Below are 27,298 nucleotides of genomic sequence, written 5' to 3'. Positions count from 1 at the left end.
TAACAAAAACCAAAGTTATAAAGTTATCATAATAAAATTTAAAGTATAATGATTAATTTATTACAAGTGATATACTTTATCCTCAAATAATATATTAAGTTTTCAATTTTAAGGAAAAATACAAAATAAAGAGAGACTGAAAATTAAAAACAATAAACTATACAAGTATAATCATATTTATTTACTTTAAAAAACTTTAAAAAAAACTATGTAAGTATAAATATACCTCCAACCCAAATACCCATAATTTACGCCCCCATTACCCGAATAACAGAACCCGGCCCGGCCCGCATGTTATTTTCAGATCAATTCTCACTTTCATAATGCATTCTGTGAATGGGGGGCGGTAAAATGATCCTGGGCTCAAAAGCTGGAAACTGATTTAGGGTTTCGGTGGATCGCTTCTTTCATTCTTTGGCTTCTTGCTTGAGCTACTGTGATTGTGCTTCTGGTGTTCCATTCCATTCCAAAATCATCCAGGGCTCTGGTTTGAGACCTAGAATCGCGCTGCCGGAACGTTTGGCGCAACTCGCTCGACTCGCCGACGGTAAGTCTCATCCTCTCGAGACGTTTTAGTTTAGTCTTTCGTATCCTCTTCCTTAATTAGAATTTGATAATATTAGAGATTGATGTTCTGTCTCCCTTTCTGATTTGTGAAAACATGGCTCGCAGTTCGATATTAATCTAAAGGGTTTGAGATTGGTTTTGTATTTCAGTAGACATCAATTTCGTAACGCTGTTTTTTTCTCTAAAGCTTTGCAGTAAACATGGCTGCTTAGAGATTGGTTTTGTATTGGTGATACAATGAAGCTATGGTCTTCCACTTTAGCTTTAAAAAGAATTTAAATAGAGCTTGTAATTGGCTTCTGGGAATGCCACTTTTCTATTTTTATTTATTTCTGTTCCATGTTACTTGAGGACATGGGCGGGTTTGGGCCGCGCCTCCCACTGTGGATGGGACATAAGATCATAGTTATAAAAACTGCACCAGTTATATCGAACTGACCGGAGTACTGGTTTAACTCGTGGTTCATGGGTGGAGTAGAATTTGTGTGCCAATTTTCTAAAATTTATCATCTTTATTTGTGCATCATCTGAAATATGATTATTTATGAACGAATGTTTTGCACGTGCCCAGTTGTTGCTAACACAAAATCATGATTGGGACAGCGTCTAATGCAAAAAGTATATTACGATATCTGTAGCATTTAATCCAAATTGGTTTACCTGTTGGTTACAGCTTTAGTTGACATGTATGGCTCTTATAATTGCTTTGGGTTTTTCCTTGGCCAGGCATCATGGAGGTGGATGAGGAAAACTCTGTTTCAATTTCAGCTGCAGAACCCACTGCCCAAATGACTGATGATCAGACTTCAGTGTCTGCAATTGAGCCTGTCCCAGTTCAACCTATCATTCCACCTATAATTGCACCTTCACTCGTGCCTCCTATTGCTCCAATACCCAGTATTCCTCCCTCGATTCCCCGTCCATTGGCACCTCTTCCTGTTCGACCACCTGTTCTTAAGCCACCTCAGGTGCAGAATGGTGATGTCAAGGTCAGTGATTCAGATTCTGATCGTGATGATTCAGGCCCCAGTAGGACTACTGCAGGTTCAGCTGCAGAATATGAAGTCTCAGAACAGAGTAGACAGATTAGAGAGAGACAGGAAAAGGCCATGCAAGAATTACTGATGAAGCGGCGTGCTGCAGCACTTGCTGTCCCTACTAATGACATGGCTGTACGTGCTCGTCTCCGGCGGCTTGGTGAACCCATAACACTATTTGGAGAAAGGGAGATGGAAAGGCGAGACCGTTTGCGTATGCTTATGGCAAAGCTGGATGCTGAAGGCCAATTGGAGAGGCTAATGAAAGCTCATGAGGATGAGGAGGCTGCAGCTTCTGTCGCAAATGAAGAAATTGAAGAAGACATTCAGTACCCTTTTTTTACTGAAGGGTCAACAACACTTATGCAGGCGCGAGTACAGATTGCTAAGTATTCCATTGCAAAGGCAGCAATGCGTCTTGAGCGTGCAAGGAGGAGAAGGGATGACCCAGATGAAGATTTGGATGCAGAGATAGATTGGGCCTTGAAGCAAGCAGGGAGCTTGGTCTTAGATTGCAGTGAAATAGGGGATGATAGGCCACTTTCAGGATGTTCCTTTTCCTGTGATGGAGAAAAGCTTGCCACCTGGTATTTCTTCTATATGGCATTTTCTTATAACTACTAACTAGAACGGCATTTTCTTCTATACAGAGAAAAGCTTGATCTGTTTATATGTTGGTTGGGGGATGGTTTTGTGTGAGCATATATCTTGTTTAGTCCCTCTGAATCTTCTATTCTTATAAAATTGTAGATATATGCTACTTATTCCAAAAAATATGTATGTGGATTTTGAATGATATTCTTGTTGTGCCCTTTTTTCTCAGTCTTTCGTATTAACCTTTGCTGTTTTTTTAATCTCTATAAAGATATATACGTGGATATTGAAAGATATTCTTTTTTCTTCCTTAAATGTGTGAAAGGGTTTACTTTTAATATCTAGAAACGTAGAAAAGTTTAGAGTTTCATAAGTCATTCCATTTCAAGATGCTATTGAAGTTTAGAGCTCATGTAATTGGTTCAAGTGATATGCCACTAAATGGGTCATTGTTTCGGAAATCAGATATATATGCATAAATTGGGACAGTGGCGGGCAGGAGTTTCCTTTTATTAGTTACATTATTTATTTCAGATGACCTTCTGATTTTGGCTTTTTATTTGTCTACCTCTAGCTCCTTAAGTGGAGTTACCAAAATATGGAGCATGCCTCAAGTGACCAAGGTTTCTACTTTAAAAGGTCATACAGAACGTGCAACCGATGTTGTTTTTTCTCCGGTGGACAATTACATAGCAACTGCCTCTGCTGACCGGACTGCAAGGTTATGGAACAGTGAAGGGTCATTGCTGAAGACATTTGAAGGACATTTGGATCGCCTTGCTCGGATTGCCTTCCATCCATCAGGGAAGTACTTGGCAACCACTAGCTTTGACAAGACTTGGAGATTATGGGATATAGATACTGGCGAGGAGTTGCTTCTTCAAGAAGGTCATAGCAGGAGTGTATATGGTGTATCTTTTCACCATGATGGATCTTTAGTTGCAACTTGTGGTCTGGATGCGCTTGCTCGTGTATGGGACCTTCGGACAGGCAGAAGCATTCTTGCATTCGAAGGCCATGTTAAACCTGTGAGATTAAAAAATTGTTGAAACATCATTGCATTTTCTTTTTTCTTTACACTGACATTGGGGTTGTGTTTTTCTTCAGTGGTGCTCTTCTCTTTTTCTATTATTTTTTTGCCTTTACTTTTTGTTGTCTCAAATACAGTTATCTATTATTTCTTTCAGGTTCTAGGTGTCAGTTTTTCTCCCAATGGTTATCATTTGGCCACGGGTGGTGAAGACAACACTTGCCGTATTTGGGACTTGAGGAAAAGAAAATCATTGTATATAATACCAGCGCACTCAAATCTTATCTCTCAAGTCAAATTTGAGACTCAAGAGGGTTACTTTTTGGTAACTTCTTCGTATGATATGACTGCTAAGGTAGTCTTATTGTGTGCTATCATTGTTGCTTAGAAACAAATGATGTCTTATATATTTATGTATCTCTGAAATTTGGACTTTCCCGCACCAGGTTTGGTCATGTAGAGATTTTAAACCTATCAAGACACTAGCTGGGCATGAAGCAAAAGTGACATCATTGGATGTGGTAAGAGGTTAGTATCTTTTTTCTATCTCTCCATCTCCCTCTCTGCCTATATTTCATGAAAAATGAAAAAAATTCAAGTTCTGAAATTTATGGCATGTGCTTTGCCTTGCACTGTCAATGCTTGAAAATGTATAGCTTCCTTTTTTGTTTTATTTAGGCGACATATGCATCTCTTCCATACTTAATTTAGGTTTGACTTAATGATATTGTTTAGAAACAGTGTCAACCTTACCCCCAATATATTACAAATTGTGCTGCTATATGTCCCTATTTTACATGGGATCTTAAAAATCTTGGTATATGGAATGTCTGAGAAATAGAACCCAGTATATTTTATTATCCTAAGCTAGAACGATTAGCTGTGAGCTCATTAGTTGAATCTTATTCATATTTGGTATTAATCTATTTGTGAGTTTGTGGGGATGCCAGGGTATTAATTTTTTAAATATTCATAAGTAAGGTTCGGATATATACTAGAAAAATAGTTCTCAAGAAATTGGAAGGCTTATATATTTTGTAGAGGAATTACGAAGCTTTTGCTTTTGGGGTTGAGATAGAATACAAAATTCCGAACCATTGGAATTGCATAAACTTATATTAGAGTGTGACTTACTGAAGCTTATAAGTTGTTAACTCAAGATAAATAAAAATACAAGAAACAAAGAGTGGATGAAGCCTTTTGATTTCTCAATGCTTGACACATAGGTGAAGGGCGCAGATTTTCTTTTTATTCCTCTTTGGAAAATGACCGTATCCCCTATACTTCCATGTTTCTCCTGTTGCTTCTCTGTGTCCCGAGCCCCTAGCTGCCCTTTTCTTCTTGACCTCTCTCTTTTTAATGATACTATTACTCCAGGGAAAACCAAAAATTCAATGTAGAACATGTCAACTCTATTGTCACGGCCTAGTCTGTGACAAATTGATTTTAGCTCCAAATAAGAATAAGTGTAGGAAGAGAAGGATAGAAGAATGAGACAGTGAGGGAGAATAGAAAGAAATGAGAAGGAATGTGAGATAGGAAGAAGTTCTGATTCAATTCATAGATGCCTTCTCCAGAGACATTGGAGATGATATATACTAGCTGGAGGTATGGTAAGTCGGCCGTAGCAGATTCCCATCCTCAGGCGGTTACAACAACCTATTTGTCCTATTCGCCTCCTTTGCACGTGGGCCTAAACTAATTCATAACAGAAATTACAGAAATAACAGTAAGGTAATATTTGGCTACTAAAGAAAAGAAAAAAAGATTCTCGGCTGGTTCATCTCTTGACAATTCTCCCCCCTTAATAGATTTCTTGTCCTCAAGAAATTTGGAGTAAGCTGGCCGCTCTAGGGAGCTTCTTAAGCAAATCCGACAGATATTCCCAGGAATTATTTTCTGCTGACCTTCCCTTCCATTTGATTAGCACCTGAATGAGTGGCGCTCCCTGGTGGTAAGTTACTCTCTTGTCCAGCACAGCCTCTGGTACTTCCGACACCTTTCCTTCCTTTGGCAGTGGGGGCAATGTCGAGTTCACCCGTTCAGTACCCACTGCCTTCTTCCAGAGAGAGACATGAAAGATAGGGTATATGTGCGATTCTTCAGGCAATTGTAATCGGTAGGCCACATTACCCACCTTAGCCAAAACAGTGAAGGGCCCATAGTATCGGGGGCTGAGCTTAGACACTGGCTCCTGTGTGATGGACTTCAAGTGGGCATGCTTCAACCTCAAATAAACCTTCTCCCCCACAGAAAATTCTCTCTCACTCCTTCTTCGGTCGGCCACTTGCTTCATTCTGTTTTGTGCGGACGCCAACTCTTGTTTTAGTTGCCTTAGGACTTCTCTCCTTCGTTGCAAATATTCTTCGACCGTGGCCGTCGTGGTGTGCTCGCCCATAGCTAGTAGAAGGGGTGGTTTATACCCAAAAAGGGCTTCAAATGGAGACGTTTTGAGGGATGAGTGATGGTTAGAGTTATACCACCATTGTGCTAAAGCTAGCTATCTATGCCATTCCTTAGGTTGTAGGATACACATGCACCTCAAGTATGCTTCCAAACTTTGGTTTACCCTCTCGGTACGCTGTAGACATATCCAATTTTATCCCCATGGCCTTCGTTAGCTCCTGCCATAGGAGGCTTGTAAAAATTTTGTCTCGGTCCTAAATCATGGTCTTAGGAACACCATATAATGCCACCACCCGGTCTAAGAAGACCCTGGCCACTTCCTTGGCCGTGTAAGGATGGGCGAGGCCTATAAAATGGGCGAACTTGGTTAGCCTATCAACGATTACCAAAATATTGTCCCTGCCTTCCGACCTGGGCAGCCCCTCCACGAAATCCATTGAGATGCTTGACCAAGCTTGTTCCGGTATGGGTAGCGGTTGTAGCAATCCCGGGTAGGCTACATTTTCGGTCTTGCATCTCTTGCAAATGTTGCAGGCCATTACAAATTCCTTTACTTCTGTTTTTAGCCTTGGCCAGTAGAAGAGCTGCTTTACTCGTAGGTAGGTGTTTTGAAGTCTAGAGTGCCTTCCAATTGGTGATTCATGTAGTGCTTGTAGAATTTTTCTTTTGAGGTTGACACTGTCGCCAATTACGATTCTGCCTTGATACCTTAGTAATCTGTCCACTAAGGTGTACCCTTCTTGTTCCTGGGAGCCAACTGCCACTCTTTCTAACACTTCCGCCACCTTGGCATCCCCTTCATAGCTGCTAATCACCTCCTTGCACCAATCCGGAATTATGACTGTCATAGCTGCATTGCTCCCTTCCTCATGACACCTCGAAAGCGCATCAGCAGCCTTGTTTTCTTTACCCTTGTACTGAATTGAGTAGTCCAAACCCATTAACTTAGCCATCCCTTTATTTTGTAACTGGGTTTAGAGCTTCTGTTGTAATAGAAATTTCAGACTTTCGTGGTCGGTTTTGATCACAAATCTGCCACCTTCGAGATAATGCCTCCACCGATCCACTGCCATTAGCACCGCTAGGAATTCTTTTTCATATATGCTGAGCCCTTGATGTTCAGGGCTCAAGACCTGACTTAGAAATGCCAATGACCTACCCTCCTGTACCAGCACCGCCCCAACTCCAGTCCCACTAGCATCCGTTTCTAGCACAAAGGATTTTGTGAAATCTGGCAGTCCCAATACCGACACCCTGCTCATGGCCTCCTTCAGCCTTTGAAAGGCCTCCTCTGCCTTGGTATCCCAGTCGAATCCCCCTTTCTTCAATAAATCAGTTAGGGGCTTGCTGATTGTCCCATAGTTTTGCACAAACCAGCGGTAGTATCCGGTTAACCCTAGGAATCCCCTCAGGGCCCTAACCGAGGCAGGCCTTGGCCAATTTATCATAGCTTCTATCTTCCTTGGATCGGTGCTAACTCCTTCCTTTGATATAATATGCCCCAAATACTCTATTTGTCCTTGACCAAACGCACACTTAGATTTCTTAATGAAGAGTTGATTAGACCTGAGGATATCAAGGGTAGCTCTAAGATGGTTCAAGTGTTGCTCAAGGGTAGGACTATAGACAAGTATATCATCAAAGAATACAAGTATAAATTTTTGAAGATGTGGCTGAAAAATTCGGTTCATGAGGGATTGGAAAGTGGCTGGGGCATTGGTAAGCCCAAATGGCATTACCAAGAATTCAAAGTGCCCGTGGTAGGTCCTAAAGGCTGTTTTATGAATATCTTTGGGATTCATTCTAATTTGGTGGTATCCCGAACGTAAATCTAGTTTAGAAAAGTATTGGGCAGAATGCAATTCGTCCAATAGGTCCTCTATCAAAAGTATGGAAAATTTATCTTTGATGGTCATGGCATTAAGTTGGCGGTAGTCTACACAAAATCGCCATGATCCATCTTTCTTTTTAACTAAGAGAACGGGTGAGGCAAATGGACTTTGGCTGGGTCGAATTATGGCTTGTTGAAGCATGTCCCTAACCATCTTTTCTATCTCATTTTTCTGAATTGGGGGGTACCGATAGGACCTGCTGTTGACAGGTTCAGTGTTGGGTTTGAGATGGATAGAATGGTCAAATAATCTGGTTGGGGGCAATGATTTGGGTTCAGCGAAGAGATCCCCATAGTCTATCAACAGTTCATTAATAGTTTCTAAGTAATGTACCTAGTCTGGACCCCCTGGCGGTGTGTTGACAGTTAGGCCGATCTCATTTTGAACCTCTACCCCTTCTTCTATGGCCATCATCGAGAAGAATTGAGCCAGTTGATTCCACCTTCCTTTGAACACTCTTTGTAGCCGCTTCCCTGAAATCATCTTACAAGTTCCAGCTTCCTTTTCACCCGTTAAAGTCATCCTCCTACCCTCCTTTTCAAAGGACACTTCCATTTTGTTAAAATCGAAGCTGATGAGGCTAACCCCCTTCATCCAATCCACCCCAAGGACTACATCACAACTTCCCAACTGCAATAGTCTTAAATCCGCCTCAAACCTTTCTCCCTGCATTTCCCAGCAAAAACCGTTACACGACGACTTGCTCAATACCTTTTGGCCGTTGGCTACTGTTACACTTAAAGGAAGTGTCCCGGCCAACTGACAATTCAACCTTCAGGCCGTGCCTTCATCAAGGAAGCTGTGGATGCTCCCATTATCAATCAGGATCATGAGGTTACCTCCTTTGGCTTGTCCCTCCACTTTGATGATTTTGTTGTTAACTACTCCCTTTAGGGCGTGGATGGAAATCTCTCAATTACCTTCCTATTCTAGGCCTTCACAATCTCCATCCTCTACCTCCCTTTCTTCTTGGATATCATCCCCTTCTAGTAGTAGGATTTGTCTTTTACATTGATGTCCAGCGTGGTATTTATCCCCACAACGGAAGCAGAGGCCAACGATTCGCCTCTGTTCCCTCAATTGATCTCCATACAGCAGTGAGCCGGCGCCCACTCCACCTCTACTCCCACCGCTTATCCTCACTGGTTCTCTAGCATAACCTCTTCCTCCCGGGTTAGAGGCCCCCGCGATCACTCCTCTTGTTTGCTGCCTCTGTTTTTTTAATAACGACTCCACTACTAGCTCCTGTAAGCGGGCACTCTCTGCTGCTTGTTCCACCGTTTGGGGCCCTAATACCTTGACCATCGGTCTCAACTCCTCGTTGAGTCCACTCAGATAGTTGGACACAAAATATGTCTCGGATAGGTGGGGATTATGCTGAAGCATGAGAGACCTCAGCTCTTCGAACCGCACCTGATATGTCTCCACGCTACCGGTTTGTTTGAATTTGTTGAATTCCTCTATGACATCCACCATGCTCCTCTCCCCAAACCTTTCACACACCTTCTCCGAAAATTCTTCCCAAGTACAACCCCTTCTCCACCTTATGCATCCTTGGTACCAGGCATCAGCCACCTCATTGAAGTAAGCGGATGCCAGCGACACTCTCTGTCCGTCGGGAACGTTGTACCAATCAAACATTCTCTCACATTTCCGTAACCACCATCTGGGATTCACTCCATCGAATGTGGGAATGTCCACCCGAGGCATGGGAAATCTTGGTTGGTGGATATTACCCTGACCATTCCTTCCCTCATGGATTAATCCCTCCAACTTGTCCTCGGGTTCCACTCCTAACTCCACAGCACCATGGCCACCCACTTCCCGATTCCCTTGAAGGATCGGTTCTGTTCTCTCCCTAGGAGGAAATTCAGGGGATATACTTACTTGGTTCTAGCGACCGAACATTAACATAAACCGCTGCATTTGAGCAGCCAGATCCTCTTGTACCCGCATTATGGAGCCTTCAAGTCTCCGCTCCAGTCCTTCTATGGAGCTTTCCACCCTCCGATCCATTGCCGCAATAGCTTCGGGACTCTGGTTAGCTCCTAACTCCAATTTCTCTATCCGATTGTGGGTGTCGGACATAGTCGAGCTGAACTATTGCACTTGCGTCTCCAATGCCTTCATTCGAGTGCCTTCCGCCATCGCCTTAATCCTAGCTCGGCCGAGGATGGTGGCTCTGATACCAAATTGTCACGGCCCGGTCTGTGACAAACTGATTTTAGCTCCGAATAAGAATAAGTGTAGGAAGAGAAGGATAGAAGAATGAGACAGTGAGGGAGAATAGAAAGAAATGAGAAGGAATGTGAGATAGGAAGAAGTTCTGATTCAATTTATAGATGCCTTCTCCAGAGACATTGGAGAGGATATATACTAGCTGGAGGTATGGTAAGTCGGCCGTAGCAGATTCCCATCCTCAGGCGGTTACAACAATCTATTTGTCCTATTCGCCTCCCTTGCTCGTGAGCCTAAACTAATTCATAACAGAAATTACAGAAATAACAGTAAGGTAATATTTGGCTACTAAAGAAAAGAAAAAAAGATTCCCGGCTGGTTCATCTCTTGACATCTATGTTGGCGGTGTCTTTAGACGTGGAGGGGTTTGCTTCTAAACTGAGATTTCACGACTTTGAAGGGTTTCTGGATAGAATTTTGTTTCTATGGTTGGTTATTTATCTCTTGAACCTGGGTAAATTTTGTTTGGACGATGTCTCTTTGAAATTTCTGGTGAAGGTTGCCCTAGTTTTCCTTCTCCTTCATGGTCCTACATTTGTGCCTGGGGGTTGGGGGGGACGTTCAAGCTTAAAAACAGAAAAAAAGTAACAATACTACTATATTGCAAGACTATAAAATATTCAATTATTAGTACTAGAAATGTCAAGCCTTATTTTTATTATAATAGTAGCACCATATTACTGACTAAATCTCTTCAGAGAAAAGTTTTATTAATTTTCAATTGGCACAGTGAATGATTACGTGCTCTTTTACAGAAATGCATTTGTTAGGAATTAGGATGATCAGGCTGCACTCAAGGCACAGAGTTATGATATGGATCCCTAAATCCATACCCATGTTTCCCAGTGGGCATATACCTTTCGTGTAGGATCGTATTTATTTATTTTTCCCAGCCTTCTTGTCTTATTCATGTCATATCATCATTCTCTTTCAGCATTTTGATTTTATAAATTGGATCATGATTACATTGAATGTAATACCAATTGGTGAATGATATTGAGCTCCAACATTTCTGTTCTGAAAATATCAGGATTTAATGCACTAGTTCAGTTCTAACAGACCATCTACGTTAACTTCGAGAATTCATTATTATCGTTTCTATTGTTGGTCGCAGATGGACAGTGTGTTGCAACTGTTTCACATGATCGGACGATCAAACTCTGGTCAATCAGAAACAACAGTAAGGAGAAAACGATGGAAATTGACTAGATTGTCCAGAGGATCTGCATATCGTTGGAGAGACTAAGATGGGGCAAGATCGGGTGCTGCTGGCCCTCAACCCCCCGGAATTCTCAATTGTTCACTATAGACTAATCTCCTTTGCCCAGTGTGGCCAAAATAGCTTTCGTGTCTGGCGGAGCGTAAATTTTCAAGTTTTCTCTACATATTCTATGTTTCATTCATTAGAGATCTTCTTCACGAGTTAGAATCAGTGTTTGGTAACTTACAAAAGGTTTGAGAGCCTTCATCCTACGGATATTAGTGTTTGTTAATTAAGATATAAATTAAAAAAAATAAAATATAAAAAGTATTTTAAATAAAAATATTTTTTTATTATATTTATTAAATTTGTCATGTAATTTTTTATTTAATTTTTTTGATAAATTTATTTTTTTATATAAATTTATTTTGAATTTTATAGATAAAAAAAATTGACGGAGATGTATATTTTATAAAATTTAATAAATATTTTGATAAAAAATTTTAAATATTTTTTTATTTTTTATTTTAATTTAAAAAATATTTTAATATAATTTTATCTTTATCTTATTCCTTAATTTTGTTTAGATCTTCTGCACTCTTGTCTTTTTCACATACAGAAGAAGTTTGTATCTTGCCACAACCCTACTTGAGATTTTTCATTTCTTTTGTATAACTTGATGGAAATAATTTAAAAAATATTTTATAATGATAAGGATAATGCCAATTTTAAGGATAAGTTAAAGATGTAATAAATATAATTTCTTTTTAACGAACATATATTTATTTATTATACTCTTAGTCTCAGAATAATTTTAATAATTGATAAAATATTATGTATCTATCATTAGCATTTCTCTCCTTTTAATTAGCCATGCTTATTATATTTTTCAATTATATTATATAGGATAACTAATATTTTAAAAAATATAACTAATAACGTACTTCACAAACCAATATTTTAAATTATTTTATTACTTTTAGAATTATTATTAAGTAAATTATTTTGAGAATAATTAATCACTTTGCAAAAAAGCTCGGGCCAGTTAACTTCTCATTTTCTTCCTTTCATCCTCTTCTGTTCCAAACCTCTCTCTCTCTCTCTCTCTCTCTCTCTCGTAGACATGGAGCAATTGGAGAAAGAGCGGATCGAAGCGGCTTCAGAAGAAGTGAGCCGTGAATTCAAAACCCTAGTCAATGCCGAGGATTTGAATGCTCTCAAACAGTTGCAGCACCTCGTGTATGATGTATCCTCCCCTTCTGAATATACATGTATCTATTTATGTATGTCTGAACATTTGTTTGTGCTACTTGCGGAACCGATTGCTGCTAACGGATTCTGAATCCTTTGGTACCTATAGTTAATCGATTTTCGACAATTTTTGTCAGTTGTTTTAGGTTTTTTTGGGGGGGGGGGGGGTAGGAGGTGGGGTGAAATTTGATGTATTTGTGTGGCCCAAATCAACAAGAGAAGGCAAACTAGAGTACCTAGTTAGTAGTCTTAATTAAAAAAAAGTGTATGCTGGCGAAAACGGGTGATTAAGCTTGGGAAGGCTGGAAACTAGTTGGTACCCGACGACATGGTGTAGGTAGCAAATTTGAAGTGATTCTTGTATTTGGTTTCTTGGACTGTTTTGGGAGGTTTTCATGACTCTGAGATGCGTTAAGATAGATTTAGGCACTCTATGGTTGAAGGCTTAGGCCTGATCTTGTGGTTGTGGAGTAGAAACAGCTACTTAAAGGCAGGGGCTTAAATGTGAAGGAACTAATGAACAATAGAACATCTTAGTTCTCTTATCCCAATTTGGCCTTTAATCATTAATAAATTTTTTACAAGTGAGAAAGCTAATTATTTCTTTTTTTCTTTTCCATTCATTTGGTAAGACCAACTGAAAATGTGATTTGCGTTCTATTATACCCCTGCAATGGTCAAACAAAAGAAATGAGTTGATTCATATCGTTTTCTTTATTCATTGCTGTTACTCCTTTCTTTCTCTTTTGCAGCTTGTCATACCCACTCTACATAGATTTTGTTAAGCAAATTCTTAAAAAGTATATTCAAGAACGCATCAAATGGTGAACTGTGGTTTTACGTATTGTACAAGACAAGATAACCATGAAACCTGCATGTGCCACGTTCTAAAAGAAAAAGTAGAATCTTGCGATTGACCTTTCCATTTGACTCTTGTTGGGTAATTCACCATTTTCTGGGGTAAGTGGTGATAAACAATTTCTAAATCTCCTTTTTGGTCCAAGGTTTACCGCTATTACATTTACAATGAAGTGATAAGTGTTTCACAAATAACATTGCCTCATTTGATTTGTTACTAATCTCCCACCAACAGCTGCTGCCAAAGAGTTAGTGCACTCCCTAGGATTGTTAAGATCCTCTAGGTGTCTTTAGCGCATTGACAGGGACATGATTGTCTTCTTTTCTATGTTGCTTACTGCACATTCCTTTCTTCAATAAATTTGGTTGGCCTTTAATTTATGAATTTTATTTGGGGGTTCTTACATAGTCACTTGAGTGCTTCTCAAGCACCGTCTTATTATTTGGGAGAAGGCATTCACTTCGGTAATTGAGCTGGTTGTTGCAAGTTTTCCTTTTTTAAAACTTGCTTTATCTCACTCACTTTTTCCTAATAATTTATTTATACGGCCAATTGCAGATTGGGAAGGTTGCAGGATAGTCATGCTGTTCTTTCTCATTTTAATGAATATTCAGAGAATTGCTATGCTGAGGTTTCTAGCGACTTTTCTAGAAATACACGTCTGTTAAAGTCAATGAAATCAGATCTTGATTACATATTTCAGAAACTGAGGTATGGTTGTCAGATTACTTGCCATTACAAAGCTGTAGCATTTCTGCATAATTGCTATGACGTACTTACAGGATGATTATGGTTAGGAATGTTTAGTTTCTTAATGATAACTCTCTAGAGGTTTCTGATGTACATGCAAGGGCAAGTCTTGGTAGTAACGTGATGTTGTTTCTTCAGTGAGGGTCAGCTTTATGGATGAACCTAAGATCCATTGATGCACTCCTAAGCTTCCACTCTGAGAGCTAATTAACTAAAACCTCCATGGCCAAAATAAAATGGAAAGGAGATAGAAGATCCCTTTGAAACACGAAATATCAATTGAGTCAGATTCTTTAAACCTTATTAGAGGTACAGATTGTTCTCTAGAAAATTTCCTTTTCAGTGAGTACGCAAAGTCAATTACCTGAAAGCCCAGGAAGACTTGATCTGATAGTTTTTTTTTAGCTCCACCAGCTTATCAGTTTCACAAAAAATTAGGCATTCCTTTTTTTCGTATCCAGATCTGAGACATGACGCATTAGGAGCATGTATGTTGGCAACCACCTTTATGAGGGTTGGGCTCGTAACACAGTTATTCTTTTTGATAAACATTGCTATTGGAGAAACTCTAAATGGATTTGCTCTTCTAAATGGGTTAAATACCTTTATTTGGACACAGAGACTTGGGTGAGGGTGTAAAATGTGTCCAGCATCTTGTTGGACATGTGCCTAAAATATGTTTGTTGTTTCATCCTCAGGTGTATGATTAATGCATATAGAACTCTCTTTTTATATTATTTATGACTTGTTGCCTTAATATGAATCAAGTCTCCTTGCATAACAATGTATACAACAGCAACAACAATATATCAAGGGTTAACTTATATTACACAAATATGATTTTAGCCCAGAACTCAGAAGATTAAGAAGTATGAATATTCTGCTGGGTCCAGAAGTTCTTGAAATGCAGAATTATATGAATCAGATGCCGAGATAAAGTCTCACCTACAGACATGAAAAACTGTTTAACCTAGGTCTCCTAGTCCGGCCTCACTTTCTTTGTTACCTTTTCATCCTGTATTGTTCTGCTATAGTCAGTGGAAAATACACAAGTGCTTTTGTTGCTTAAATTTCTGTTTCAATTACCCGGATTTGGTATGATATATATTTATTTTTTTGTTGGGCAGTATGATCTTTTTTGTTACTTAATGACTATTTGTCTTTCAGTTTCTTATTTAATTTGTTCGTGCGTGTTAGAGTTTTGATGATTTGGTTTTGTTTTTGAATTGGCAGAAGTCTGAAAGCAAAGATTATGGCTACCTATCCAGATGCATTTCCTGATGATTCGGCAATAGAAGCGCTTGATAGGAGACCAGACCTTGAAATTCCCTAGTGACACTGGCACATTGCCTTACTACATGTATTAGGTCTGTTTCCCTGAGTGGAGAAATCCAACCGAAGATTTATCCCATGTTGATTCTTGTAGAATATATTTGCATCTCTTCCTCTTATTCTGTCATTCCTTCTTTCTCTTTTTCTGAGCAAATTTGCTACTGAGAAGTGATCAGCTGTTCGAATAACAAATTCTATCTACAAAATTGAGCTGGGAACTTCAGGTCCGTCGTCCCAAAAGGAGGAAAAAGAAAAGCTAATGTTACATAATTTTCTACAGTTGTGAGATCCAATGACTCGATCAGTCCATCCTCCATGGTCTTGAAATTGGTGAAACTAAGCTGCATGGTTAAGCTTGTCTTTCAAGAAGACTACTGCATGCAAAGAACAGAGCAGCACTAAGATGACCTTAACAGATGCATAAAGTCCTAGGCTATGGATTAGACTTTCAACGAAAGGTTTCTCTACTATTTGTCAATCTCTCCACCCCAAGAAATGTGTTTTAAGCTAAGTGGAGCTCCATGAGAACATCTTCAGTATCTGTGTCTTCACTTGGATAATCTCCTGAAACATAGAACTCCAACTTGAAGTAGAGATGCCAAACATGCCCGTGTCTTGGTAATTCCATTATTGCTACTTGCCTCATCTTCATCTTTTGTGAGCTTAGGATCAACAATTTCCATCACACCATCTGGGAGGGCCATCTTTTCACAGTTATGGAGGTTCAAGTTGACTGCGAGCATGCTGGCTGTGTAGGCTTTTTCCCTGTGAACAATTCTAGAACCGAACCACAATGCCAGAGCTGTAGGTATCTCCCTTTGATGATCAGCCTATTCCCATGCTGTAAGCAGAGCTGGCCCAACAGAGTTGGTGGCTTTAGACGAAAAGGTTTGTTGAGGCATTTCAGTATTAATTTTTTTATAAAAAAATAAATAATATATTTTCTTACATAAATATTTCATCATTTTATTAAATAAAAAAAATTAAAATTCAATCAATTACAAAATATAATAATCTCTTAACAATAATAAATTTTTAACTAAAATATAATATCTCAGAAAAAAAAAGCCAAACAACTTACAATAATAAATAAAAATAATAATAAAATTAATTTTTTTTAAAAGTCTACAAAGATCAGTGCGAGCAAAAAATTATAAATTCATGATTTTCTTATAGAGAGAAACAAAATATAATATTAAACTAATAATATTAAAGGATAAAATTCACCAACAATAACTTTTCATTCTACAAATATGTGTTGGACTATGTTCATCTTTATATAAAATCAATTTTTCTTAATTGTTGATTAAATCTCCATAATCAAGTTTATCTAATAAATCATGAGTTTTATGGGAAATATCACAACAACGGTTAAAAAATAAAAAATGATAAAGAAAGTTAAAAAAAATTAAAATGTTTTATATTTAATTTTTAATAAAATATTAATTATTAAAAAATAAAAAAATATATATATAATATTAAAAATTTTCTAAAATATAGGGCCTTCTAATTTGGGGGGCCTATTGCCATGGCATAAATGGCTTCAAGGTAGGGCCGGCCCTGGCCTGTAAGATATCTCCCTTTCGTGATAATAGAAGTCCGGGTGGTGTAGTTATAAAATAATAACGTATCAAGTTTTAATCTTAATAAGTGAATAAACTTGGGATAATTCAATTGGTGAAACAGTTTTTAAAACTATATATTTTGAGAGACTTATTCTAAATGCAATAACAAAGTAACAATCTCATACTAGTTGATGATATATTCAAACTGTCTTGCCATTAAGCTATTTGTTATTAGAGTTAATTCTATCGATTTCTATCAACTCTTTGTCTCTTCCCGATTAGTTTATAAATAAATTTTATATATTATAAATTTGTATAAATATATATTATATATTTTTAGTTTAGAAATTTAATAAGAGTAAAATAGTTCTTTTATTATTTTTTAATGATAATGAGATCATAGTCATATTCTCAGAAAGTGAAAAATAATCCTTACAATTAGGACAATTTTCGAGATGGTTATTGTAATTTATTAAACAAAATACGAGTTCTGTCCATCCAATGGGAAGAAGACTACGCCATCGACTCCGGCCCAAGAACTAGCCCAGTCCCTTTTGACTTTCTTCAAGCCCGACCCATTCACTTGTTGGGTTCGTCGGCCCATTTATAAAGTCTGGTTGGGCGGTTGGCCCAGCCACAATGTTACCGCTCTGCTGTCTTGTTTCAATTCTTCCTCTGCTTCTTCGTCTTCCAGAAAAAGCCCTAACCTTAAACCCTCCGCCATCTCCAGCTCAAACCCTTCCCTTAAACCCGGATAATTCCGAAACCAGCAATTTGTTCCCTGAAACTTCTCTGCTGCCGGAATATCTCTTTCGTAATATATATGTGTAGTGAACCATGAAGAACAAGGACCTGAAGAGGAAGAAAGCTTCTGCTCAAAAGGGCAGCAAAAGAGGCAAGACGGGGTTTTCGATCAACGAAGATCCGTTCTTCGACGCTGAATTGACACGCAGCAGGAGAAAAATCGGCGACGACGACGAAATACAGAGCAGTGATGAGGAGTCCCAAGAATTTTTGGACGACGAGGCGGGAGGCGGAGAAGAGAAAGAGGAGGATGAGGAGGAGGAAGAGACTGCTGCCGAGAAGCGGAAGAGGGTGGCGGAAGCGTACTTGGAGAAGATAAGGGCGATAGCGAAGAGAGAGAAGGAGGAGGAGGAGGAGTATGGGGTGAGAGATGATGGTGAGAAAGAAGGCGAGAGGGACTCGCTTGTGGCGCAGATTCTACAGCAGGAGCAGCTCGAGGAAAGCGGCCGTGTTCGCAGATTCATTGCTTCTAGGTAATTGCATTTTCTGGAACAAACATTGAATTAAGCACCTTGTTTTCTGTGTTGTATACTGTACTTAACAAAATGCGTTTGTTTAACCGTGTCGATATGTGTTTTTGCCACTTGCTACGCCTACGGTATTACTCTTTCCAGCTGATGGTCTTACTCATCTCGGAATTTTTTCATTCGCTTGGACAGTAAAGTTATCTTTATTTTCATCCTAAAGGCATAATGATGCTATCCTCCCGATCCATGTCAGCGGAATCAAATTATCCAGATTATTCTGCTGCTTCTCCATAGTGGTGCTCGATTTCATATTGTAGTTATTGATGGCGTTTTGTTGGATGGATTTTTCCCGTGGAATTTTCAGCATTCAATTACAGATATCTTACTAATCCCCCTGCTGTGCTTTCTTGTGCCGAACTCATGTGAAGTCAAAATAAAATTATGTACCAAAAAAATATGTAAAACTAGTCTGCCATCTTTTTCTTTGAGAAGTTGTTTTTGTGTATATGTTGTAAGCAGGATGCTTGAGTGTTTGTTAAGTATCTGTTGGTAAGTATAATGCCCTCATTGCAAAAACAACTCTACTTGTTTCTTAGTCTAGATTGCTTATTTTTTATTTCTGTTACTCTAAACAATTCAGGGTTCAAAAGCCAGAAAGTGCCGATGGATTCCGGGTCTTGGTGAAGCACCGGCAATCAGTGACTGCTGTAGCTCTTTCTGAAGATGACCTAAGGGGATTTTCAGCTTCCAAAGATGGAATTATTCTTCATTGGGATGTAGATAGTGGGAAAGCTGAAAAGTACCTTTGGCCTAGTGAGGAAGTAATAAGGTCCCACGGCGCAAAAGATCCACATGGCCGAGCTACAAAGCACAGTAAACAAGTTTTGGCACTTGATGTCAGCTCAGATGGCCGTTACTTGGCCACTGGAGGCTTAGATCGTCATGTGCATTTATGGGATACTCGAACTCGAGAGCATATTCAGGTACAGTTTCTAGAATTATATTTTCATAAAAAATTTAGGAGAAACTTTAGTCTAATTATGGCTGCACTGGTGGTTGGTGTCTGGTTCATATCTGTTATCGTCTACTGGTGTCATACCCTGTAGCCTTGGTAACAACTTGCAAAGCAAGGAATTTGGTAAGTGCTTTTGATAGCAAATTTTGACATTTTGTATGTTCTCCCATTCATTTATCTATCTTAAATGAATTTACAATTTAGTCTACCCAATTTTATATGAGAAAATGATTTAGCATCAAGATTGAAACACAACTGAATAGATCTGTTTGGTGCCCTTTTATGTTTAGATATTTCTTTTCCACATTAGCATTGTATTATTTAAATTCACCAAAACTCAAAAGAAATGATTCATTTCCAGCAACCACTACCCAGAATAGATTAGAAATTGTTTTTATATTGTTATATCTTCATTCAGACCATGTTTCTATGGAATACCACAGAATTGTGCCGATTCCTTTTATGTTTGTTTATTTGTTTACATATATATATATATATATGTATATATAATATTTGCACCTAGTGAGACAAAGGCTTGTAGTTGTTGTTGTTGTACACGCATGCATATATTATGCTAATGCCTTCAGCTAATGTTTTGTTGACTTCTCTATTTTATTAATATTGTTATTACAGGCTTTTCCTGGTCATCGAGGACCTGTGTCATGTTTGACATTCAGACAAGGGACCTCGGAAATGTTTTCAGGGTCATTTGATCGAACTATTAAGATATGGAATGCTGAAGATAGAGCTTACATAAACACATTATTTGGTCACCAAAGTGAAGTTCTAGGAATTGATTGCCTAAGGAAAGAGCGGGCTTTAACAGTTGGGCGCGACCGGTCTATGCACTTGTTTAAGGTAAGGAAGAACTCTTCTATGAAAATAGTCCAAATAAATTTGTTCTCATTGTTTGAATGCTTAGATGATTGAACTTGGCGTTGTTTAATGTGTATACCTGCATGGTTTTTGTAGATGGAAGATGAGCGTTTATCTGTGTGAAACTTACCTTTAGTGTCTGCAAGTAGGAACCACTGCCTTCCAAGTTGAGGTTCTCTGCCATTATATATTGGGAGCATAACCTAGAAGAAAAATTTTAGTGATTGAATTTATTTACAAGTACTTGGTGTCTTGTTGAATCCAGGGTTGAGAATGGACTACAAGATAGGTTTACCTTAATCATTACATTTGTCAATTCCTGCCAGCTCAGATGTGCATGCGTGCACATGCACACAGAGGTAGAGATATAGAGAGGGATAACGATTTTTGTTCCTCCCAAGTTGCAGAGTAGGTGTTCTGGCAGGGTGAATTCCCTTTTTTACCATTGCTCACTTTTAACAATTTAAAAGCAAGCAGGGGTAAAAAAGGTTATTCATCCTGTGGGGACACCTCCTCGACACACCTAGGAGGAAGAAATTTCATTGTCCTATAGAGAGATCTGATGGAGTCAATGATATGTTTTTAACATTATCAGCTAGTAACTAGTCTGGCATGTCGTTGTCTTGAGTATGTAATGCCTTTGCTGTGATCTGAAAAGTAGATAGATGGATATAAATATATGGGGTGAGGGATGATTTTTCTTTTCACACAAGAGTCTTATAGGCGATTATAATGTAAGGCATCTATCTGCATATTCTTATTTCTAGTATTATCTGTTTTAACTTATCTGGATATGAATAATGCAGACTAGGATTATCTTTATGCACCATTAGAATATGCCCTTACTCAAAATATTCATACAGGTTTTTGAACTTGTGTATGAGATTTTCTTGTTAATCATTCATCTACCAACATTTACTTTAACTGTTGCAAAATAGGTCCCTGAGGAATCACGCTTAGTATTTCGTGCTCCAGCATCATCTTTGGAGTGCTGTTGTTTTATAAATAATGATGAATTTTTATCGGGCTCGGATGATGGAAGCATTGAGCAATGGAGTGTTCTGCGAAAGAAGCCTGTTCACATTGTAAAAAATGCTCATGCCTTGCTGTCACCTAACATGTTGGAACAGAGACATAATGAAGGATTACCGAATGGTCATATAGGTAAATGTTTAAATTTTATGCTTAGTGTTGCTTCCGGATATTTTCACCTTATTTGTTAAAGAATCATTTTATGCTACACTTAAGTTCAAGAATCTTTTTTGTTCTTGAATATTCATCAACATTAATTTTCTATGTTTTTGTCATTGGTGAATCTTCTTTCCAAAACTGCTCCAATAAAATTGGTGGTTATGAATTAATTTTGTTAATCAGAAATAAAATAAGAAAAGATGTATTTATAGAATTTTTTTCCAAAGATCTCTCTCCCTCCCTCTCTTCTTCCGCTCTGTGTGTGTGTGTGTGTGCATGTGTGTGTGTGTGTGTGTGTGTGTGTGAGCTCATGGATGTGCAAGTGTGCAGATCCGTTTTTTGTTATGTGCAGGTACTCTAGTGTTTTTTAGTTTTGAACCTATTCTATTGTGTGCCAGATTTAATGATTTATTTACATGTGTCTTTATGTGTATGTCACTTCTGTGAGGTTTTCTCTCTCCTGTCTTGGTCCACATTTATTATTGGAGGCACCTTTGGTAAACTATTGAAACACTGGTTTGATGAGATATTTTCTTTAGATTCCAATCCTGTGGCAAATGGCATCCAGATTCCTGGGAATCATTGCTCATCGGCATATTCATGGGTCAGTTCTGTCACTGTATGTAGAAGCAGTGATCTTGCTGCTTCAGGAGCTGGTAATGGTTCTGTTCGTCTGTGGGCAATTGGTAGCGAACTTAAAGACTTCCGTCCCTTGTTTGAGCTTCCATTAGTAAGTTTATATGTATCAACTTTTAGTTTCCTGTGTTGCTTTATTATATTATAAGACAGATTTGTTGTATGGAAGCTGCTTCCTTTCTGGTATGCAATCATGACTTTCTTTTCCTTAAAACATTTCTTAAAATGTGAACTGTACTTATCTGCAGCCAAAAAAAGAAAAAGACAAAAATATCCTAAAGGTGCCTTATTGAACTTGTTGAAAACATCCATACTTATCTAAAACATACACTGCTGAAAACATCTGTTGACAGTTGGAAGACATCTTAATTTTGATGTAAGCAGAAGAAGAATAAGATAAACTATATGCCATTAGGATCGGAAATCTGTTTACATTTTGAGTTAATGAGGTTTGTACTTCCTCGTTCATTTTCTAGTATAAATGTCAAAAAAATATGGGAATGGATGATACTCTTGATTGTCAATATAAAATTTCTATTGTTTTTGTAATATTTTTTTCTTCCTTTGTTTCTTTCAATGAAATGGACTTGCATTTTGCCATTTGGTCTTGTTGCTACTTCTGTATCTTTTCTTTTTCTGTTTAATGGGCATATGATACGGATAAGAGAAGGACAGTGACGAGTGGTTTTAATGCTGGAAGAATTTGAATAAGCATTTCATTAAATTGTGGGGGTGTGGCAATAGGCAGTAATTAGATCACTGGATTTCTGACTTGCTAAAGCATATCAGGTGGATTTTTAATTTCTGAAGTGCTAAACATTGCACTTTTGATAGGATAGGAGATATATGGTAACATAACAACAGTTTGAAGTAGAAGAAGAAATATGAAACCAGGCTTAAAACTCATTACTGTTATGTGCCTATGCACAAAAAAGAAAAAGAAAAATGAATTCCTTGTAGCCATGTAAATACTATTTATCACAAGTAAACAAAATAAATATGCAGCGTAATATGAAATTACTCACATTCTTGAGTTCTTATGTGTTAGAATTGGATAATCCAACACTTACATAGCTGTACCTGACATTCATGTCCATTTCTATGTAACTCAAGTCTAAGTTAGCACCTGGTTATGTGTAAATGATGCAGAGCCTTATAGGCTTTTTTTGACAAGTCAATTTGCCATAAGATGGTGGCCCTACTTTGTATTCATGAGCCAAGCTTGATTTACAAGGGAGGTCATCATATGTCCTTAAAGCTTTTATTTCCTCCCTCTCTGTTTGTTGCCGGAGTCATGTTTTGAGGTGGAAAGCAATCTCCTCTTTTTTTTTTTTTTTTTTTTTTTGGGGGGGGGGGGGGGGGGTTGTTTTTAATCATGTCCAACCTGTGCATATATTTGAGTAAATGTGAGTTAATTCCAGTTGGCGTGCTGAATAATTTGAAGTCCCTGGTCGTTTCTTTGGTTGGTAAGGTCAGTGTTTTTTACTGATCAAATATCTTGGTGCTATAATAGGTTTCTTTCAAGGCCAAAGCTTTATGTGATTGTGTTGTTGAGAGGGAAGGGAAAAATGGCTATTGAATGTAACAATATTTGTTTGAAGGACTTTCTAGTCTTGTACATAAATCATATCTATTTTCACCATCTCAATCTGCATCGCAAACAGTCTAGACAAGTTATAGAGGGGCAAAGACACAATTAGGTTCCCTCGCTGTTTTTTGTTACATAGTGTGAACTTGCCATGAGAGTGTCAGATTCTGATCTGACAATGGAGAATTCTCCTCTAATTCGGAGAATTAAGGGTTTTAGGAGGGAAATAGTGAGAGAGAGGGAAGGATTGAAAGAGAGAATTGAGAGGGAAGAAAAGAGAGAGGCAGGCAATGAACTCAAATTGTATTCATCGATAATTCCTTCAACCATGGGATCAGGCTTATATACTGCTCCTGCAGAAAAGATTGCTGCCAAAATTCAAACTCTACATAACTATCCTACTTTCTGTTATTACCATAGGGCCTCCCCGTATATAGGCTAACTCCCTCTTCCACCCTTATATTCAGGCACATGACAGAGAGGAATGTGAGAGTTTTTGGCAGTCTAAGAGAGTTTTTCATTGTTTAAGAGGAAGCATACTTTTTTCACTGTTCTTTATTTTTATTTTATCTACGAAGATGGATTTTAGACTTTTCGTACAAGGTTCATCCTCACTAGAGGGTTATTTCGGGAAGGGGATTTGACATAGAACTTTGCTACATCGTTCTTTTGCATGGATTTGTATTGTCAATGTGTATTAAAATCAATTGACATTATGAATGTCATGTCACTGATCCTAACTTAGGATAAGGTGCAGTTAATGATGATGATGTTCACTCCTTTTTTGGTGGTATTTGTTCTACAAGATCTTATGACATACAAAAAGAGGCTTGTTTCTTTGAAATTCACACATGACCTTAGTTGAGGTACCACGTACCTTTTTCCCTCTTCCATTGACAATACTTTCCAATTGCACTGAGTTAAATTCCCCACAAATGAGAAGTTTCCATTTTGACCCTCCCACTCGGAGCAATTTGCTAAGAAAAGAACCAAAAACAATGGCTGTCTAGACACAGCTAATTTATGATTGGGAGAAAGCAGTAAACTCACTTTGTATCCATTCATGTATTCGGACTCAACGGCTTTTCTTTTAAAGAGCCAGATTCAAGAATCAACCAAGATAGTCCTGGTGGTTCACAACAACACTCAACCATCGACACCCTAATGAAATGGGTCAAGAGAGAGAGGTTTTATTCATTGCTATGACATCCAAGACTATGAGATCGTTTGGTTGCTTGCATGTGGGTATGGAAAAGAACTAAATCTAAGTTAGAAACACTTTCAAATCCAGTTATGAAGTACTAGGGAAGTTATTTTTAAAAGGTCGATTTAATTGATCGTAGGAGCATTTGATCTTGAGTGGAACTGTCAATCATAGGACAGGTTTGGTTATAAATGTGTGTTTTTGGTTATAACTAACTTGGGGGAAATATAATATGAGTTATAAGAGCCTTACAGAAGATAAAGCCATAGAAACGAATGACTGGTGAGTTAGAATGCATGTAGTTGACCCTACATAGTGGGACAAAGGCTTGATATGTTGTTATTGTTGCTGTTTTTGAAACCTAAGGTATTAAGAACATTGAAAATGCCATCAAGTTCATATAATTTTCATTTTTGTGTAAGAACATCTTTTGAAGCTGCCAAAAATATCCATTCTGATTTCTAGAACTGGATAGTTTTGGGGAAAAAAATTTTAAACCAGTTTAAGGAATTAGTCTGGTAAATGCATTCTCATTTTTGAAGTTGCAACCAAACAGGTTTATAAAATCTCACCTGTGATATTTGTTTATGTCAGAGAAATGAGCTTTAATGCTCATCATTTATGTTATAGTCAGCTTTTATTTAAGAAGTCTGCCAACCTTAGCTAAGAAAATTTCCTTACGTGTATTCTGCTACAGTGCAATTATCTCTGCTCTTCCCAGTTTCACAACCAGTATTTGTATGCCCACTATGTAGTGCACTCGTTGGAGCACTTTGGCATGTAAATTTTTTTATGGGTTCTTATGATGGCTGATACTGATTTTAAGATTTACAATTCAAACAAGTATGATGTTGAATACTTGATGTCTCTTAATCTGTTTTAAGGAATACATGAATCTCTTTTGCAATGCAGGTTGGATTTGTAAATTCATTGGCTTTTGCAAAATCTGGAGAGTTCCTTGTTGCTGGGGTTGGGCAGGTAAAGCTTCTCATTTAACACCTCCCATCTTTATCCAAGGCATGACTTCATCTTTAGCCAACACTAGGTTTAAAAATATAGGAATAACACTTAATCGCATATAAAAATGGCATATCAATCACAAGTAGAAACGGGATGAACGCTTAATAACATATAAAAATGGCATATCAATTACCAAATAGACTATTTTCTTATGAGACAAGAGAACTGCTTATAAGTTGGGATTCGTACCAGTAGATCATGGGTTCAACTCATTGCCCTGTACAATGAAGCAAAGGTTCCACTTGTGATTTATCTCCTTTATTAAAATCGATGGTATGAGGGGCGGGGGACCACACAAAGGCAGTAATCCCAAGAGAACTGCTTATGTTGCAAGGATCGTAATGTTATACCGGGAGGATGTTGACCACTTGACATAGTCCATATAAAAAATTGGAGGAAAAATTGCCCAAAAGAAACCCAAGAATTAGATGGTGGCCTTTAAAATGTGGAAAACAAATCTTTTCAAGGGGAACATGTGCGACAGTAGATATTAATGGATGTAATGAAATAAGTATTTAATAAAAGAAGTAGCAGAAGACCAAGAAACTTGGTGGGAGGCACTTAGATTTGATATGTATTATATGGGTCTTACAAAAGGTGTTATTAAAGCCATAGATAGAAATAAATGGAAAGCTAAAATTAGAATTGATGTAGTCAACCCCACATAATGGGATAAGGAATGATATGTTGTTTAACCCCACATAATGGGATAAGGAATGATATGTTGTTTTAAGTTCAGCTGACAATAATGTATCTAGGGTTCTGATATTTAACACACTTAATTTGTTTTGGACAGGAACCCCGCTTGGGAAGATGGGGACGTGTTCCTGCTGCAAAAAATGGGGTTGCCGTGCATCCCCTGAGGCTCTTGTAAAATTGATTGGAAGTCCCCCAATTTTGATATCACACTATAACATGAATATAAAAACTAAAATGAGAAGTTGTGCAGCTGCGTTGTGGCGTCTGCGTCTACAAAGATCTCAACGGGAATACTTTAATCACGCTGCTGTGCCCTGTTATGAATTTTGCGCTTGTTCTGATTTTGACATTTTAATTCCCCCCACCCCACAAGAGGAAGAGTATCAATCAGAGCTGTGATGGCTAGACTTGCTTCTCGTATTTCAGATGGTTCAGGTCATTTTCTAAGGTTGTATGAATTTTTCACATTTTTACAAGTTTATTCATAATATGTTTGTTGCAGTTTCTGGAACAAAGCGCTGCTTAAATACATTACATGGTTCAGATGTTTTCATTAACGTTTAATCATCTGGACCGGAGCTTGTAGAACAGAGCTGTAGTTCCTGCTGTAATCTTATTCCTCTTTTAGACCGACTGTCAACGGTGTGAACCTGACAAAACGTTATCTGCGTCCACAATCATACCGATTTCAAGATAAAGATCTAGTTTCATCACTCCCAACTTTAAAACCTTTTGGCTACCCTGGGGACAAAGCTAGGCAATTGAAAAATCAAATCGAAGCAAATCGAGGTGTTTAATTCAATTTTATATTGGTTTTGGTTTGCTGTTTAAAAAAATGGAGTATTTTGGTTTGATTTCGATTATGGATGTTACAAAACTGAACTTAACCCAATTGGAATCTGATTTTTTTAATTTTCCTATTAATATTTTATTCTCTTTATGTTATATATTAAATATAATTAATATTTGATGTACTTGATGATGAATGGATAGTGACATTTAATTTAAATTTATGATAACTGGTGGTTTATTTCTTACTTCTCTCATGAATGTAACAACTATAATATTTTATTTTT

The 27,298-nt window shown here is 38.0% G+C and overlaps 3 protein-coding genes across 3 annotated transcripts; all 3 read left to right on the top strand.

Annotated features, from left to right (window-relative positions):
• Positions 1–322: 322 nt before the first annotated feature.
• Positions 323–11,237, top strand: LOC127793197 (U4/U6 small nuclear ribonucleoprotein PRP4-like protein). Its single transcript, XM_052323996.1, has 6 exons — positions 323–547; positions 1,294–2,191; positions 2,773–3,226; positions 3,386–3,583; positions 3,675–3,756; positions 10,879–11,237. Exons 2-6 carry the CDS (start codon positions 1,299–1,301, stop codon positions 10,971–10,973), a joined length of 1,722 nt encoding a protein of 573 aa, XP_052179956.1. The 5' UTR covers positions 323–547; positions 1,294–1,298; the 3' UTR covers positions 10,974–11,237.
• Positions 11,238–12,034: 797 nt separating this feature from the next.
• LOC127792856 (uncharacterized) lies at positions 12,035–15,297 on the top strand. The gene is made up of 3 exons (XM_052323478.1): positions 12,035–12,204; positions 13,634–13,786; positions 15,059–15,297. Exons 1-3 carry the CDS (start codon positions 12,089–12,091, stop codon positions 15,156–15,158), a joined length of 369 nt encoding a protein of 122 aa, XP_052179438.1. The 5' UTR covers positions 12,035–12,088; the 3' UTR covers positions 15,159–15,297.
• A 2,064-nt stretch (positions 15,298–17,361) lies between these two features.
• LOC127793116 (U3 snoRNP-associated protein-like EMB2271) lies at positions 17,362–26,852 on the top strand. The gene is made up of 7 exons (XM_052323900.1): positions 17,362–17,999; positions 18,634–18,976; positions 19,642–19,866; positions 20,823–21,048; positions 21,615–21,805; positions 25,416–25,481; positions 26,320–26,852. Exons 1-7 carry the CDS (start codon positions 17,560–17,562, stop codon positions 26,395–26,397), a joined length of 1,569 nt encoding a protein of 522 aa, XP_052179860.1. The 5' UTR covers positions 17,362–17,559; the 3' UTR covers positions 26,398–26,852.
• Positions 26,853–27,298: the final 446 nt, after the last annotated feature.

The sequence above is a fragment of the Diospyros lotus genome, unplaced genomic scaffold (genome assembly GCF_014633365.1).
Source record: "Diospyros lotus cultivar Yz01 unplaced genomic scaffold, ASM1463336v1 superscaf1, whole genome shotgun sequence".
Classification (NCBI taxonomy): domain Eukaryota; kingdom Viridiplantae; phylum Streptophyta; class Magnoliopsida; order Ericales; family Ebenaceae; genus Diospyros; species Diospyros lotus.
The sequence above is the reverse complement of the archived record's forward strand: the minus strand, read 5'-3'. Positions and strand labels throughout refer to the sequence as shown.